The sequence below is a fragment of the Macaca mulatta genome, chromosome 18, assembly GCF_049350105.2.
Source record: "Macaca mulatta isolate MMU2019108-1 chromosome 18, T2T-MMU8v2.0, whole genome shotgun sequence".
NCBI lineage: Eukaryota > Metazoa > Chordata > Mammalia > Primates > Cercopithecidae > Macaca > Macaca mulatta.
In genome coordinates, this window is record NC_133423.1 from 10,350,481 (window position 1) to 10,365,930 (window position 15,450).

The 15,450-nt window shown below is 39.5% G+C and overlaps 1 protein-coding gene and 2 long non-coding RNA genes across 6 annotated transcripts in view; 1 reads left to right on the forward strand and 2 right to left on the reverse strand.

Moving 5' to 3' along the window:
* The window catches only part of LOC106994566 (uncharacterized), a 75,609-nt gene extending 71,258 nt beyond the window's left edge, over nt 1-4,351 (reverse strand). For both annotated transcript variants that reach the window (XR_013408157.1, XR_001441175.3), the window contains exons 1-2: nt 4,100-4,351; nt 3,480-3,562 (exon numbers count right to left, since the gene is read on the reverse strand). This is a non-coding gene — a long non-coding RNA (uncharacterized LOC106994566). The remainder of the gene's footprint in view (nt 1-3,479; nt 3,563-4,099) is intronic.
* LOC114673738 (uncharacterized) lies at nt 1,445-6,613 on the forward strand. Its single transcript, XR_003724551.2, has 2 exons — nt 1,445-2,408; nt 3,408-6,613. It is a non-coding gene; the product is annotated as an uncharacterized LOC114673738 (long non-coding RNA).
* A 3,104-nt stretch (nt 6,614-9,717) lies between these two features.
* SOCS6 (suppressor of cytokine signaling 6) overlaps nt 9,718-15,450 on the reverse strand; it is a 40,378-nt gene continuing 34,645 nt past the window's right edge. For all 3 annotated transcript variants that reach the window (XM_001095656.5, XM_015122189.3, XM_028837930.2), the window contains exon 2: nt 9,718-15,330. In XM_001095656.5, the coding sequence (XP_001095656.3) occupies nt 13,597-15,204 (1,608 nt within the window). In that variant the 5' untranslated portion in view covers nt 15,205-15,330 and the 3' untranslated portion in view covers nt 9,718-13,596. The remainder of the gene's footprint in view (nt 15,331-15,450) is intronic.

The following is a 15,450-nucleotide window of genomic DNA, read 5'->3' on the forward strand; positions in this document are numbered from 1 at the left end:
GGCTTCTCTTCCATTAGGTACATTTACACATGAATTCTGGTGGCTTATGAAGTCCACGAAATGGGAGAAAGGACCCTGATTCCCAGTTCATTTTGATGTTCCCCTAAGCTTATACTGACATAGCTGTGGTGGTTTAAAGTTGTGGCTGCAAAGTTTTTGGCCTCCCTACTACTAAGGGGGTTATGAACCCTTCCCTTTTATCTGGGCTGGCCTGTGACTGAGTTGACCAGTAAATAGTACCTGTGACAGTAGAGGACTTCTGGTGTGGGTTATAAAAGACCATGGTGCTCTGTCTCATTCACTCTTGGAGTCCTGAGCCACCATCTACAATGTCTGGTTGCACTGAGATCGTCATGCTGCACAAGCCACACGTAGGTGCCCTGATCAACCAACCCTGCTAAGCGGATTCTTCAGCCATCTTTGAACAGACACATGCACAAAGCCTTCCTGTGTAGGAAACTATCTTAGAGCCCTCCAGCCCAGCCCATCTGTCAGCTGAAAAACACTGAGTGCTGCCAACCCTTCTTAGGATAGAAGAACCACCCAGCTGATCCCTACCCAAATTCCAAACCCACGAAATCAGGAGCTGTAATAAATTGTTCTAAGTCAACAATTTAAAGTTTTGGGATAGTTTACTTTGTAACAATAGATGCCTACAATATAATTTTATTAGAAGACAGGTTCTGATCATGGCTTTCACACCCTTAACATCAAATATGGCCTTGGGGATCTTGGCTGAGCTCCAAAAGCCATGGTGTTTGGTTCTGTGTTGGATGACAGGAGCCAGTCCCCAACCAAGGTCCTGTACCTGAAGACACTCCCAACTCTTGGTCTCATAAAATCCAACTATCTCCCCAGGAAGGGCCACTTTGTTTTCGCACCCCCAGAACAAAACTTTTTTCCCCTAATGTGCCTCATAAAACAAAATGAGCTTTCCTCTAGGTCAGGGATATCCAGAACTCAAGGACTTCAAGACCAGCTATCTCGTTTAACAAAGAAAAAGGGGAAATTTCTCATGGTTCCATGGTAGGAAAAATGCCACCACCTACAACCAACTTCTCACCCCTATAAAACAACATGCCTTATTCAGTGGTGGTGGGTTGAGGCAAAGAGGGAGTGTTTAAATGTTACCGTTAACAAAATAATTATTGGTTACTTATTGTAATGTAGTCAGACAATGTGGGTTTCATATTTTGTAATTTTTAGAATCTGCTGAGATATTCTTTCTTTTTGAGACAGAATTTCTCTCGTTGCCCAGGCTGGAGTACAATGGTGCAATCTCGGCTCACTGCAACCTCTGCCTCCCAGGTTCAAGCAATTCTCCTGCCTCAGTCTCCCGAGTAGCTGGGATTACAGGCATGCGCCACCATGCCCGGCTAATTTTTTTGTATTTTTAGTAGATACTGGGTTTCTCCATGTTAGACAGGCTGGTCTTGAACTCCCGACCTCAGGTGATCTGCCCGCCTTGGCCTCCCAAAGTGCTGGGATTACAGGCGTGAGCCACCACACTCGGCCTGAGATATTCTTAAAGTCCTAAGATATGATCAGTTCTTTACATCTTCCAAATGTTTATATTAAATATATATATGAATATGTTTTAAAATACCTGTTAATTACATTATTCAATTCTTGTAATAATAAACGCTTGCATAGTATTCACTCTGGGCCAGGTGCTGTTTCAGAAATTTTAGATAAAGTAACTCTTAAGTGAGAGCCCTCTGAGGTTGGAGCTGTTATTACTACCGCAATAAACTTAATCAGTAAAGTTAAGGCAGGGAGAAGCTAAATGGCACTGCTAGTATGTGGCTAGGCAAGGGTTTCCACTCAGGCTGTGTTATTTATATTTTAAAGGCCATGTGGCTTATATAGACTTTATTTCAAGCCACTTATGTTATTTTGAAAGAGTTATAGCATGCCTTATTAATAAGCAAAAAGTTTTATTTGCTGACAACCCTAGTTAACTCTCAACACTTAACATATTTATATTTCTCTCACCTCTGTTACTTCTAGTTACTCCATTTTTGCTTACTTTGTAGAAGTTGTTTGACAATATTGCTGACATTTAAGTATTCTTGTATATTTCTTTATACTGGTGATTTCCTTATTTTTTTTTTCTCCTTGGCTGCTTTTTATTCTAAAGGTTTAAGAGTCAAAAAGTGACTAGGTGGCCTTAAATACAATGGTTTGAATGAGTTAGTTTGGTTTTCCTTTTTAATCTGCGTTCTCTTTATATCCTAGCCTAGTTTCTGGGAGGTGCAAGGCACTGAGTGACTCATTGGGACCTGCTGAGTCATTAGAGAGAGTGCCTGAGGGACAGAGGCCAGAGTACAACTTAAGCTATCTGGAATCTTCCCTCTGCTGTCTTACTGGCTGTCTACATGGGGCTACATTTTAACTATGGCTTACAGGTAATCATTTCATGTCATGTTCTTTCTATCTTTTCCCCTCTAACGTGGTAGTAATCATCCTTTATCTCTCCATCTCCCCACCAGGATATTGCAAAGATTATTATTAAAAACAAAATGAAATTATCAATCCCTTCAGGAATATGTTTGCTGTATTAATATAAGAAACCATTCTCATGGTTTCCTTGATTTTTATAGCTGTGCTTATTGTACCCCTTCTCAATGAAGAAGATATGCCAAATTTCTCCCAGAGGCATCTGGCATTGATTTAAAATCGATTCAGTGGCTGAAGAACCCTGAAATTGTCCCAGCGGGTTCTTATCTCTGCCAGGTAAATATTTCCAAGAACTAACATGCTAAGTCTGAGACTGGTTATTCATGATTTAACTTTTAGAGTTGTATTGTTCTTGAGTTTCTTTGGGGTTACCTTTCTTGAACCCCTATGATTTTGTGCATCCCACTCGTCTGTGTCAGTGTATGTTCTTCAAGACTGAGGGATACTAGAGCTGGGAGGAACAACCTACTTGCTAAGAAAGGACATTCAATGTGTACTTAATAAGATGTTCAGAGATAGATTTTCCCAGACTGGTCATGGGGTCCCATGCTCTTTCTTTCCTTCCACTCCAACAACTGCAGCATGTTTAGTTTTTGTCTTTAAGTGTGATGACTCACGGCCACCCAGTCATTGCCACACTTCCAGACAGCAAGTCTTTACTTGACCCTGTTCACGTCAGAAGTGGAGAGATCACAAAGATGGCAAGAGAAAACTCTTCTCCCAGGCCTGTCTCCTTTCATTCAGGAATGAAAGTCTTTCTCAACCTTACATCTATTGAATGTCATGGACTCTCTGGCTCTGCACGGGTGGCTGGAAAAATGAGTATCTTGCTTTTTCAGCATCTACATTGAGAGGCTGGCAAGGAAAAGTGGATGAAGAACAATTAACCAAAGTGTCTGTCACAACTAACACATTCTTTTTCTCTTTTGCTCTCTTCTACTCCACAGAAATCATTGCCTGTCAACAGTCCCCCCTGACCCCGCCACCCCACTCTTGGGAATGGACTCTGACAAACTCACCATCAGGAAAGTTGATGTTACCCATCTAGGATGGAAGAATGGGATTCTGAACTTTGTCACTGTTTCTGAAAGGTCATCAGCTCCTGTAATTGCATGGTTGGGACAGATCTATTTAAACTGCTTTGAAGTTTTCCCAGAAAATTCCCACAAAATTGTGCAACCCAAGGAAATGAGGTGGAAAAAATGGCACTGGCTTCAATTTGCTTCTCACCATGACCCTGTGAAGAAGGCACGTAGCCACTCATATTTGTGATTTAAAAAATGAGGGATCAACAATTAAAGGGGTAACAGTTCTAGGTGCTTGGACTATTAGTTTTGTCAAAAACACAGTCGGTATAGGTTCATTGATAGTTGGCATTCATCATCTGAAATTAGATCCCCCTTTTAAATTATTGTTTCTCTCATTTTCCTTGCTTTTACATAGAAGTTTTTTTTTCTGTAAATAGAGAATGGCATGGGATGACATTGCAAATAGGCAATATGCCATACAATCAATTCTATGTATTAATTCCAGAATAGTTTCCTCATTAATAGAAATACAGGATGCATTCTGGTATCATTATCGTTGACATTTCTCTGTTTTTATTATGTTCAACAAAATATTGTATTCAACAGCTTACCTCAGAAGAGAAGTTTGATGAGGTCTGATTGTCCTTTAGTTTTACCTTTATCACCAAGACAGGACCCAAACCTGTCTTCCTCCTAGTGTGGCAGGGCTGTTGCAATGAAGCATGCAAACAACAAACACATCTTTCTAAAGCTCTCCTTCATCTGAAAATAAAGAAGACAACTTGATATGAATAAAACCCATAGAATTTTGGAAAATTTTGATGTTTCTCAATCTGCACTCTCTAGTTGGGATTGATTTAACTGAGAGTAACAGAAACTTTGACACTGCTTAAACAAATAAGAGGTTTATTTGTCTTGCAAACAGTAGGAAAGTATTCATTTCAGGGCCCAGTGCAACTGCTCCAGGGCCAGCTCATTTGACCTTTCAGCTTTTCCATCCTGCATGTGTAACTGCTGAGCATCTGAGAGTTACATTAGCAAGCCAGGAGAAGAAGAAGAAAGATGAAGAAGGGAGGATAAGTGGCTATAGCAGGAAGTGGAACATTTCCAGAACCCCAATAAATGTATATCTTGCCTAAACTACGTCTCACAACCACCTTTAGCTGCAAGAGAGTCTGGTAACTGTAGTTTTTTCACTGGGCACACTGCCATTCCTGTAAAAATTAAAATTTTCTTAATGAGGATGAAATAGAGACATGATGTTGCCTCAGCAACTAGCAGTGTACACCACACCCATCATCGCCAGGCAAAGTGTAGTGTCTATGATTTCATTTGTTAGTTATCACTTTCAACATCTATTGAAATAGTAAACATAAGCCAAAATGGTATCAAAAACTGATCTACCATATTATTTTGTTTTTCCAATAAGTAATAGTAGCCTTACTCACCTTTGAGAAGTGTAGTTTATTTTATAGGCACAATTTTACATGTATTTCTATTTTGGGGTGTGGGAGTAAGTAAAGATTTGTATCTTGTTTGGGCTGCTGTAACCCAATGCCATACATTGGGTAGCTTATAAACAACAGAAATTTCTTTCTAATGGTTCTGGAGGCTGGGAAGTCCAAGATCAAGGCATCAGCAAATCTGGTGTCCATTGAGGATCCACTTCTTGCTTCATAGATAGCACCTTCTCCAGGGGCCAATGAGCTCTCAGGGGCCTCTTTCATAAGGGTGCTAATCCCATTCATGAAAGCAAAGCCCTCATGAACTGATTACTTCTCAAAGGCCCCATTTCCGAATACCATCACTTTGGGGATTAGGATTTCATCTTCTGAATTTTGGAAGGACCTAAACATTCAGTTCATTTGAATAGTAAAGTGAGCTTGAAAGGGACAAAATTCACTGGATTGTCAAAGGGGTCTGGGATTCATCTTGGGACTGCTGTTTCCCTGCTACACTGTTTGAGCACCTTGGCTTTACCCTTTAAAACCAGGGCCCCTCAACCCTGACTAAACCTGGAAACAATTTGAACTCAAGGCTGAAAAACAGCTTCTGAGTCAATGGGTGGCCCATTTTGGGCTGTGCCTGACCAAGCTGTCTGACTGGGTCTGTAGGAACACTCTTGATGGTGTCATGGGCAACAAGTCAATGGTGCATTTAAACAGAGAAGTGCTCCATGCACTGCCTGGTTACATCTTGACTCCAAGGATCTTATCCCAGGAACTTAAATGAAATGGGCATACCAAACTGATGGGCTCATTGTGGACTCAGCCTATTGCAACTATGTTACAAGTTTTTTTTTTTTCCTTTTAGCTTTTTTTTTTCTCCAAATCTTTTATTCTTTTTCTCTATTTAGGTTTTGTCTTAGAAACCTTATTAGAAATTTCAAGTTGGAAAGACTTTAAAAAGTCACCTTATCCAGCTCCCTACCTGCAGGAATCCTAGAGCACCACATCCAAGTTTTTCAAATGCAGACACCTAAAGCTGAGACAATCATTATCTCACAAATCTGCCAGTTTTGAGTAACATGTAAGAAAGGTATTTCTTATTACTACACTGATAGCTTCAACTGGAAGATTTCATAATCTCATACCCACAGGGAAACTCTAAAATCTTATTTAACAAAATGACCAAAAAGCTGATGCACTGAGTGGCTGTTACATTGCTAGCTCATCCCTTTTGCATAAGCTTTGTTGATTCAGAATTACGTGATAGCTTAAGAGTCTCCATTAGAAAATTTGGAGAAGTATGAATGAAGCATAGCAACAATTCTGTGTAAAAGCTGAAGGTTTTGATGGGGTGTGAAAAAGAAAAAACTGAACAGTGTCATGTGCCATTCTGTCATCTTTAAAATTAAAATGTCATGTAAGGACATACACCCTTATAAGGATCATTGAACATATTCGTCTTCATTTTCAACAGTGAAACAGGTTGTATCTTCTCCCTTCCTTTTTTCTTTCTAAGGCTTAGGAGAGTTTCAAGGAGAAGAGGTTAATCAATTTGATTTGGGATAATGAGAGAAGACATTGTGAGATAAGGCTTGAATTACCTTTGGAGAATGAGTATTGATTGTCTGGTTGGGTGGGATGGGAAAGATTGAAATAAAGACAGATGAATAAATGCAATAATTTTTATTGACTCTGCTTGGGTGGCTAAGTCATTGGATTACTCAAGCCACTATTATGCCCACAGGCAGCCATTACTGTTCATACTTATCTCTTACTTTGGGGAAGGCAAAGCATTTGTTACTCTTGACCCTCTGTATCTGCTGGTTTGAATCCACAGAGCTAGAGGCCTTTTCAGGGGCTTGAACATTGGTAGATTTTGGTATCCACAGGTGGTGGAGGAGAGCGGGGAGGGTAGAGGGTGGTCCTAGAACCAATCCCATGCAGATACCCAGTGACACCTGTATATTCACCTTGTGACCTAGTGTAATTAAATCCTACTGTCCCTGGATGCCACCATTTTAGACCCATGAAACCAAGTGAGAGATCCGGAAAAACCCTTATATCCATATCTGTGCCTCCTAGGGCTTTCTTGGTGTGGGGAAATCCATTGCTTATGATTACAAAGGGAATTCTTCCTTTTCAATGTGTATATATATATATTTTTTGAGATGGAGTCTTGCTCTTTTGCCCAGGTTGGAGTGCAGTGGTGCAGTCTCAGCTCACTGCAACGTCTGCCTCCTGGGTTCAAGTGATTCTCCTGCCTCAGCCTCCTGAGTAGCTGGGATTACAGGTGCATGCCATCATGCCTGGCTAGTTTTTGTATTTTTAGTAGAGATGGGGTTTCATCATGTTGCTCAGGCTGGTCTCGAACTCCTGACCTTGTGATTTGCCCACCTCAGCCTCCCAAAGTGCTGGGATTACAGGCGTGAGCCACCATGCCCTGCTCAATTTAATATTTACCCTGTTTGTAAGCCAAAGTTAACCAAGGACAAGATTTGACAGCCCACAATTCTCTCTAGGCAAGACAGTTGGCCCTATTTATAAACCTTGATCTAGCCAGCTCTGCTTGGCTCTATGTAAGGGAGCCTTTCCCTCCTATGACTCCTCCAAAAGTGGTGGTGAGACTGCCTGCCTGGTATTGAGGAGGGAAGAATATAGGCTGGTACGAAAGCGTTCTAGGAATCTGGCTACAAAACTCAGCTGTGCCCCGAGATGAATGCCCGCCCAGATATTCACTATTATTGGTTCTTTGCCAGCGTCAGGCCTGGGACACTCCTGGGGTCTCTGGATTTGACTTCTGTAATCAAACCTTTTTTTTTTTTTTGGAGACGGAGTCTCGCTCTGTCGCCCAGGCTGGAGTGCAGTGGCCGGATCTCAGCTCACTGCAAGCTCCGCCTCCCGGGTTCCAGCCTCAGCCTCCCGAGTGGCTGGGACTACAGGCGCCGCCACCAAGCCCGGCTAGTTTTTGTATTTTTAGTAGAGACGGGGTTTCACCGTGTTAGCCAGGATGGTCTCGATCTCCTGACCTCGTGATCCGCCCGTCTCAGCCTCCCAAAGTGCTGGGATGACAGGCGTGAGCCACCGCGCCCGGCCTGTAATCAAATCTTAACAAGCAAAAGGTACTTTTCACTCTCAGATCCATTGGTTGTTTCCTGGGGTTTATGACTGATCTTCCTACTAGGACTGAATTATGTCATAAACTGATACTTCTACTCCATCCAATCTGCCGTTTCCATAAAGGAACACAAAGACCCTATGGAACTGTAAAGTCTGACAGGGGAAGGTCTAGGAAAACTGTTCTGGAAAATTCCAACATGAGGGGGAGCCTGGCTAGAGCCGCAAGGGTCAAAGCAGCTGTAAATCCATCAACAAAACAAGCCATACATGAAGGAAGACAAGAGTCACGTTTTGCTAAAAAGAGGATTCAAAAGGTTAGGTAACCCCAAAACTAGAAACTGAAATACAACAAAAGTTAAAAGAATTAAACAACCATTTAAAAAAAAAAAAAACCAATGAATTGTAAACGAAGCTGAAGATCTGAAAGAAGAAAAGCCACTAGGCCAAAACAGCAGACATGAAAGCTAAATTCAACAGAAATAAGATTAAACTATTTTTGATCCAGAAAGTTGAAAGCCTAGGAAAAGCATAAGTAAAATCTGTGAGGCTTAAAAAAAAAAAAAAAGGAAAAATTTAGAGGTGGTAGTAAAAAAAATTGGCTATAACAAACAAAATGTTATTATGGAAGTTCTGACGCAGACACAGTATTTTCTGTGTTGTCTGGCAGCCTAGCAGCAGGTCTTTCATCTCCTGAGAGCGTCCGCCTGCTCTCACCCTCGCCCTCCTCACAGGTGGCCTTTCAGGACAAGCACCTACAAGGAATGCAGCTTGGCCTCAACAAACTTCCCTGTTCCTCTATCTTATTAAATGAATAACCCTAGAGAAGAGGCAGATGAACATGAAACACTCATTTTCTAAAACAGTTCAAAGTTTGTTTACCTGGTGACGGTGTACATTTGTGAAGTCTGTTCTTTTGCACAATTCTTGATCCCACGATAGTCTTTCGTTAGCACCATCATCAGCAAAGTATAACGTTAACATCAATGCTGTCAACCGACACCAGCTCTGGAAAATGGGGTTAGAGACCGCGCTATTTGTATTCCACTGAATCCAAATTGGGTTTCACTCAAGTGAAAATTTGTGATACATTCCAAACAAGATCAGTCGAAAATTCATCTTTGAATTAGCCATGGTTTTTTAAAAAAAGAATCTGTCTACGAAGTATTCAAACAAAATAAAGTGGGTGTTTAATCCCATGGTTAAGAACTCTGATACAATACAATACAGTGGATATAAGGAGAACTCTTATCTATGAAAAAATTTCTAAATGACCCCTATATGAACTTTAATGACCTGGTTCTATTTCAATGAAATATTAATAGTGACATGCTTTTTAATATGCCACAACCCAAACATTGTATCATTTAGCCTAGGCTTCTCTCAGTGAGATTTCATTACTGTGTCAGTTTTAATTTAGTCTTCTTGCTTAGTACAAGTTCTTCACTAGCTCCAGCCTTCACGTGGAAGGCTTTCGGAGATTAGCACCACTAGCTGACATCTTCCATTAGGGACATGATTCTGCTTTCCCATTTTTACTAAAATTTGCTGGTTCTCACCCTCCAGCCCCTGTGCAGTTCCTGGGACACCCAGAAGTTATCCAGTTAACCCCATACTAATTAAAATCAGGCACCTCTCAGGGTATTAAGTAGACTACAAGGCAGGTCTTGTGAACGAAATTTTTTATTTACACACTGTATCTAGAAGCAGATACATAAATTCTTATACAATTAATTTCCAAAAATGTGCAAGAAATTACTATAATTTGTTTACAAACCAAAACACGTATTAAAATCAATGGACTTTGGATAATTCATTCTGTGGTGTTCTCAGTACAAATGGTACACACCTGATTTGAAACATACAGAAAAAGTGTAAACTACCGCAATCTGAATTGCAAGTATTAATTTCATGGCACTCCAACAACTATGAAATTTCTTTAACCCAACATGTATATACTTATTACAAAATTCTATAAGAATTTTTCATAATCTCTGGATGTAGAGTTTGGATCACTTTTCAGAAACAGCAACTACACACTTTGCCATGTTATGACTGATTAATAAAAAGAATGTTTATAAAAAACCTTCTTTACAGGATTAAAAAAGTATTCAAAGAAACCAAATTTGTGATTGCTAGTGTACTAACACTTTTAGAATTTTAAAGTTATTCACGGAACTGGCTATTGTTCCTTATTATTCAAGAGAACTGCCTATTGCTGGTAGTGAGTTCATTTTGAAATTAAGACTTCATATTGGATGAAAAGCAATTAGGATTTAAATGAAAATGTATTATTCTGATTCATTCGTAAAGCAATATCTCCCATATACAATGTGAAATGTACAGTAGTTAAAATTGGCATTTCTGAAAGCACTGTTACAAGGATTATTTTAGACCTGTAGCACTAGCAGAGACATTGCATTAACCTATGTTAGATTTTAGTAACTTGTATCCTGTTTCAATAATACTGGCTCAAAAATTACAACGTATACTTTGGGTTTTGTTTCCTTTATGCCAATGATTTAGCCTTTTGGAATTTTATTTTCTTCAACAGCAAGATGGTTGCCCCGTGTAGCTGGTTTCCTTAAAAACTATTTTTAGTTCTATGATCATTTCCTGTGACATATTTTGACCTTCTAAATTTTCAGATTATTGCACCAAGTAGAAACAGTTTTCCTCAGACAGAAAGAGAAAGAATTAGATATTTTTCAAGTACTTTCTATAGCCTTCTTATTATTTATAAAAATGCATAATAGTGTTATAGTAAGCCTAAAAATAGCTTCTGGCCTCCATCATATTTTGTGATGAAATATTTAATAGAAAACAACTCTGATTCATCTATTATGGCAAATGGATACAGCTTTCCTGTTTTTTCTTGCCTTGAGCTCAGATTTTTAGAAGCACATATTTAAAAAGCACTCATAGGCGGTGTCCATGTCATATATGTTAACTGCCAATAGAATCCTAAAATTTAACCGAATTGTGTCTAGACCAAACTAAATGATGAGTTTTCTCTCTCTCTTTTCCCTGTTTCCACTTTTAACCGGACTGTGTTACTATCATATAAAGCCAATCTTTCACATTGTTGTGCTGCCTACCCCAAATGGTTATTTTTCTACACAAAAGTAGAAAATACCGCAAAACATCTTTCTGCTTGTAAATTTAACTTTTTGGCAAATAGTTTGACTTTATCATTATACTATCAGAATCTGACAATTTCAAACTAGATTAGAATACGGCATACTAAAGTATGTATTATGAACATATAAAAGCGCATCAAAATTTGGCTTTCTGAATTAGAACAGTATCAAGACTGTCCTCCACTAAAACACAAAATACAATTTTAAAAACATTTAGATGAAAATCTGAATAATCTTGACACTAAGCGGGTAGATCTTAAACACATGACATGATAAGAAAACGCAGGGAATAGATTATGTCCACATAAGACGGGTTCAGGGCAGTCCAAAGACCTCTGTGCACCATGATCTCACAAGGAGGACATGTAAATGCTTCTGGAGACACGGAGAAGCCATTTCAACATTTATTATTAATACACAGTGACACTGTGACAAAACCTGCCATCTAATATAGATGCACAGGGACTTTTAACTCACCCTAGATATACTTTAAGTTGTTTTAAAAATAAATAGTTTTGCAAAAAAATAGTTTAAATGTCTTGCATTAATTTGATAACAAGCTTACAACTCTGTAATAGTTCTTAATCCAAATAGCTTATAATGAACACTTAAATTATATTATTACAGTATACTCCATATTCCATCTTATTAGGAGAAAACATATGAGAAAATGAGTCTTTGTAACAAGGTACAATCAACATCCCACCAAAATTAAGTACCTTTTCCCCTTTAAGTCAAAATACCATAAGACCATAATATTATGGTATTGTGCCTTTTCTTGGTAATATCTCAGTTCTGACCCTAAAAAATAAAGAGAAAAAAGTGAGGATTCAGATATGTTTGAATGACAAAGCCAGTAAGTTTGACCTAAACCTTTACCCTCATGTTTAAAGTGGGTAAGAGACTGTTCCTATCTCTTCCTTTAAGTGACAAAGGAAGAACCATCCCAAATTACCAGTTTCATCTGAAATAGAAACCTTTTCCTTTAAAGGTGTGTAGCTGAAAATTTTCTGGACAGGGTAATCCCAAAATACTACATCCATTGCAGAACTGTGAAATGAATAAACACTCTGCATTTCAAAATAGCTAAAAATTATTGAATATAACATCCCTCCCCAACAACCGACTCAAGGAGATAAATTAGCAATGGCAAATTACTTAAGACTTAGCTAAATTTTAAAAACCTATTTTTAAATGGCAGTATACATGAAAGACAATATGACTTCCACATCATTATCTAATATGGTTTAAATAATTTCCACGATTTTTAAACTAAAGTCATCAAGGGTTCTCTTTATAGTGGGGGTAAGGATTGGTCAAATCCAGCACACTTTTATAGTAACTACATAGAAGAAAAATATAAGTCCAACTTTAAAACAATGTTTTCTTTCTATTCAAATCAATTTAAAACTTTTTATAAACATTAATGTTGCAAGAGAATCCAGTTCATTTATGAAAATTAGTTGACAATCAAGTTCACCCAAGAAAATGCTGACTAAGCTAAAGAAATCACAGATAAAACATTTTACCAAAAGTATAGGTAACACACAAAAAAATGCTATCACAGGAAGCTATGATCATCTAATATTTCTTTAATAATAATTCTAGTTCCATAGGTTTTCATGTTATGCGCCAATTTGTACCCGAGTTCAATTACAGAAAAGGCAACAATTTCTAAATCGGTGGTATACATTTCTTTACAATTTTTTAATGTAAGGCCATTTATTAAAATAGACAAACTATAAGATGAAAATGAAGGCAACAGAAAAATTCAACTTTTCACAACCAAAAGAATTAGCACAACCTTAGAAATAATTTAGAAAAAAGTGTTGTTAAAAGATAAGTTGCAGATCTCCGTTCCATTACCCAAGATTATGTCAATTCACGATTCTAAATAAATCTTTTTAAAGAGATTAAAAACTCATCTTCAGTGTATAGTAAATTCTGTGTTTTATCACACAGGTATGTTTATTCAACACTATCTTTTGAAAATGGGCCATTTAAAAAGACATAGCAATTTCCATTCTGTAAGTTTCATTCAGCTTTACTTAGGGTTGAATACACATGAAATGTGCTTTTAATGCATAAAAATCACAGTGGATAGCAGCAAAGGACTGGGGGGAGGGGCATTAGGAGAATTTGATAATTCACATTGTGATTATTCTGCACATTGATGAAAGATAATTCACACCTCTAAAACCTCAAGACTTCCCTTTTTAAAGAACCAAAATAAACCCAAGACACCTTGCTGACATTTCCCGACCCCTAAACAAACTGATGACTCTTTTACACATAAAACTGAAATAGTAATGGCAGCAAAATATTTTGATGGCAATGAAAGTCTGTAAACTGTATTTCAATCTTTTGTTCTTATTCCCAAAGTGCAAGATGCAGGGTTCTCATCTTTCAGTAGTGCTTCTCCTGTAAATAATCCTTCATTTTGTTTGGCAAAGGCAGTTTCTGAATTAAGTCTATTCTGGTGTACTGACGTATAACAAAACGACACAGGTACTGCAACGAGCGCACCTGCATGAACCGGGACACTGGGTTGGTCAGTCTGACGGGGTAAGTTGCAGATCCAGGCAGCCGAGACCTTGAATAACAAAAAGCTCCATTTTCAGAGTCCCTGATTGAATGCTCAATTAGATCAACTATGGACGTATGTCCTTCCACATCGGGCTGTTCATAAAAGCTAAACCTACCGTTTGAGTGCTCAATTCTAGTGTGAAGTGTTTTACCATGAGAGCGAAAGCTCAAGCTTAAAAGATAACGGTCGTCAGAACTGTCCCGAACAAGAAAAGAACCATCTGGCACGTTTGCTAGCTTCCCTTCTGCCTCCCAACGTGTGATGGGTCCCCAGTACCATCCTTGTTTTGCAAGTTTTTTCAGCTCCTCTGTAAGGCTTGTCACGACCATGGGACCACTACTTTGCACTGAGTCGTACACTCTTGCAACCCCAGGAGCAGAGTTCGGATCAAAATTCAAATGACAGCGCATACTTTCAGCCACGTGGGCTTCTGTGCCAGTGAGTCCACTGAAGTTCCTTTGGATTTGATTATTCTGCATTGGAGGTAGCAATGGTGAGAGTGGAGGGACATCATCGTGACCCGCTCTCGGGCTCTGCAACATGACTCCCGTGGTGCCAATCAACAAGCCATTCACGGACTGATCCACGAAGATCTCTGGGGCGACAACCAGGTCCTGGTCTACCTGACTCTCATCTTCGGGGAAAGCGCGCCCTCCCCCTGGAGGAGGAACCGCAGAGACTTCCATGGGAGAAGAGCTGTCCAGACAATAGCTCCGCGATCCTTCCAAAGGATACATCCCCTCATCTAAAGGCACAGTATACTGAATGTAGTCCTGAGGCATAAGTCCAATAACGACAGGCACATGTTCATCCAGGTGGAGATGCAGGTCTCCGTTATGAGAAGCCGAGCTCTTCAGTGAATTGGCTTGCTCTTGGCACGCGGTCTCGTTCTGGAGGTCGTGGAAATCCTTCCGCACGCCGTTCAGGGCTGGACTCGGGCTGGAAGAGTGAACCAAGGCCTTGACTCTCACCTCCATCTTGATGCAGGTCTCCTCGGAGTTCGTGGGCCGCAGAGGCCACGGCGTGGGGCTGTAGTGATGGCTGCGGAGCGAGGTGGACCTTATCGGCCTCTGGGCTCTCACGTCTTTAAAGACGATGGGTGCTGAGGAGGAGGAGAAGGTGTCCTCGTCGGCAGAGTTCCCGGAGGGCGTGCCCGCCTTGCCTTTTGGCTTCTGTTTTGCAGAAAGCCGCCTTTTGAGCGTACCCATCAGGCTCTCGCTTTTCGATCTGTTTTTTCCGCCTTTTTCCTCTTCACCGTTGATATCGCAGCTGGCCATATCTTTACCATAGCAGCTACCAAACAAGGAATCATCTTTTCCAAAGTCACTGGCTAGCGATGGTGGTTGTACTACCATGAAATCAGTTTCTTCTTTACTTTTATTCAAGTTAAAAGATTTCCGTAAGGTTTTAAGACTAATTTTCTTCATTATGACTAGTTACCTAATCCAAGGGATCAAAATTTCTATCTGGAATATTATCCCCAAACATCTGGAGAGGCTGCAAGGCTGCATCTATGTATTTTTCCTGCTTCATTTAACCTTTGGAGACATTTTCTAAAAAATAAAAAGAAGAGTCATATTAAAAAATATTTCCACAAAAGTTTTATTTTAGTCAGTTTTAATCCTTTAGCTTCTGAACAACAATACCCCGGTCTTTCTTTTTTTTTTTTTTTT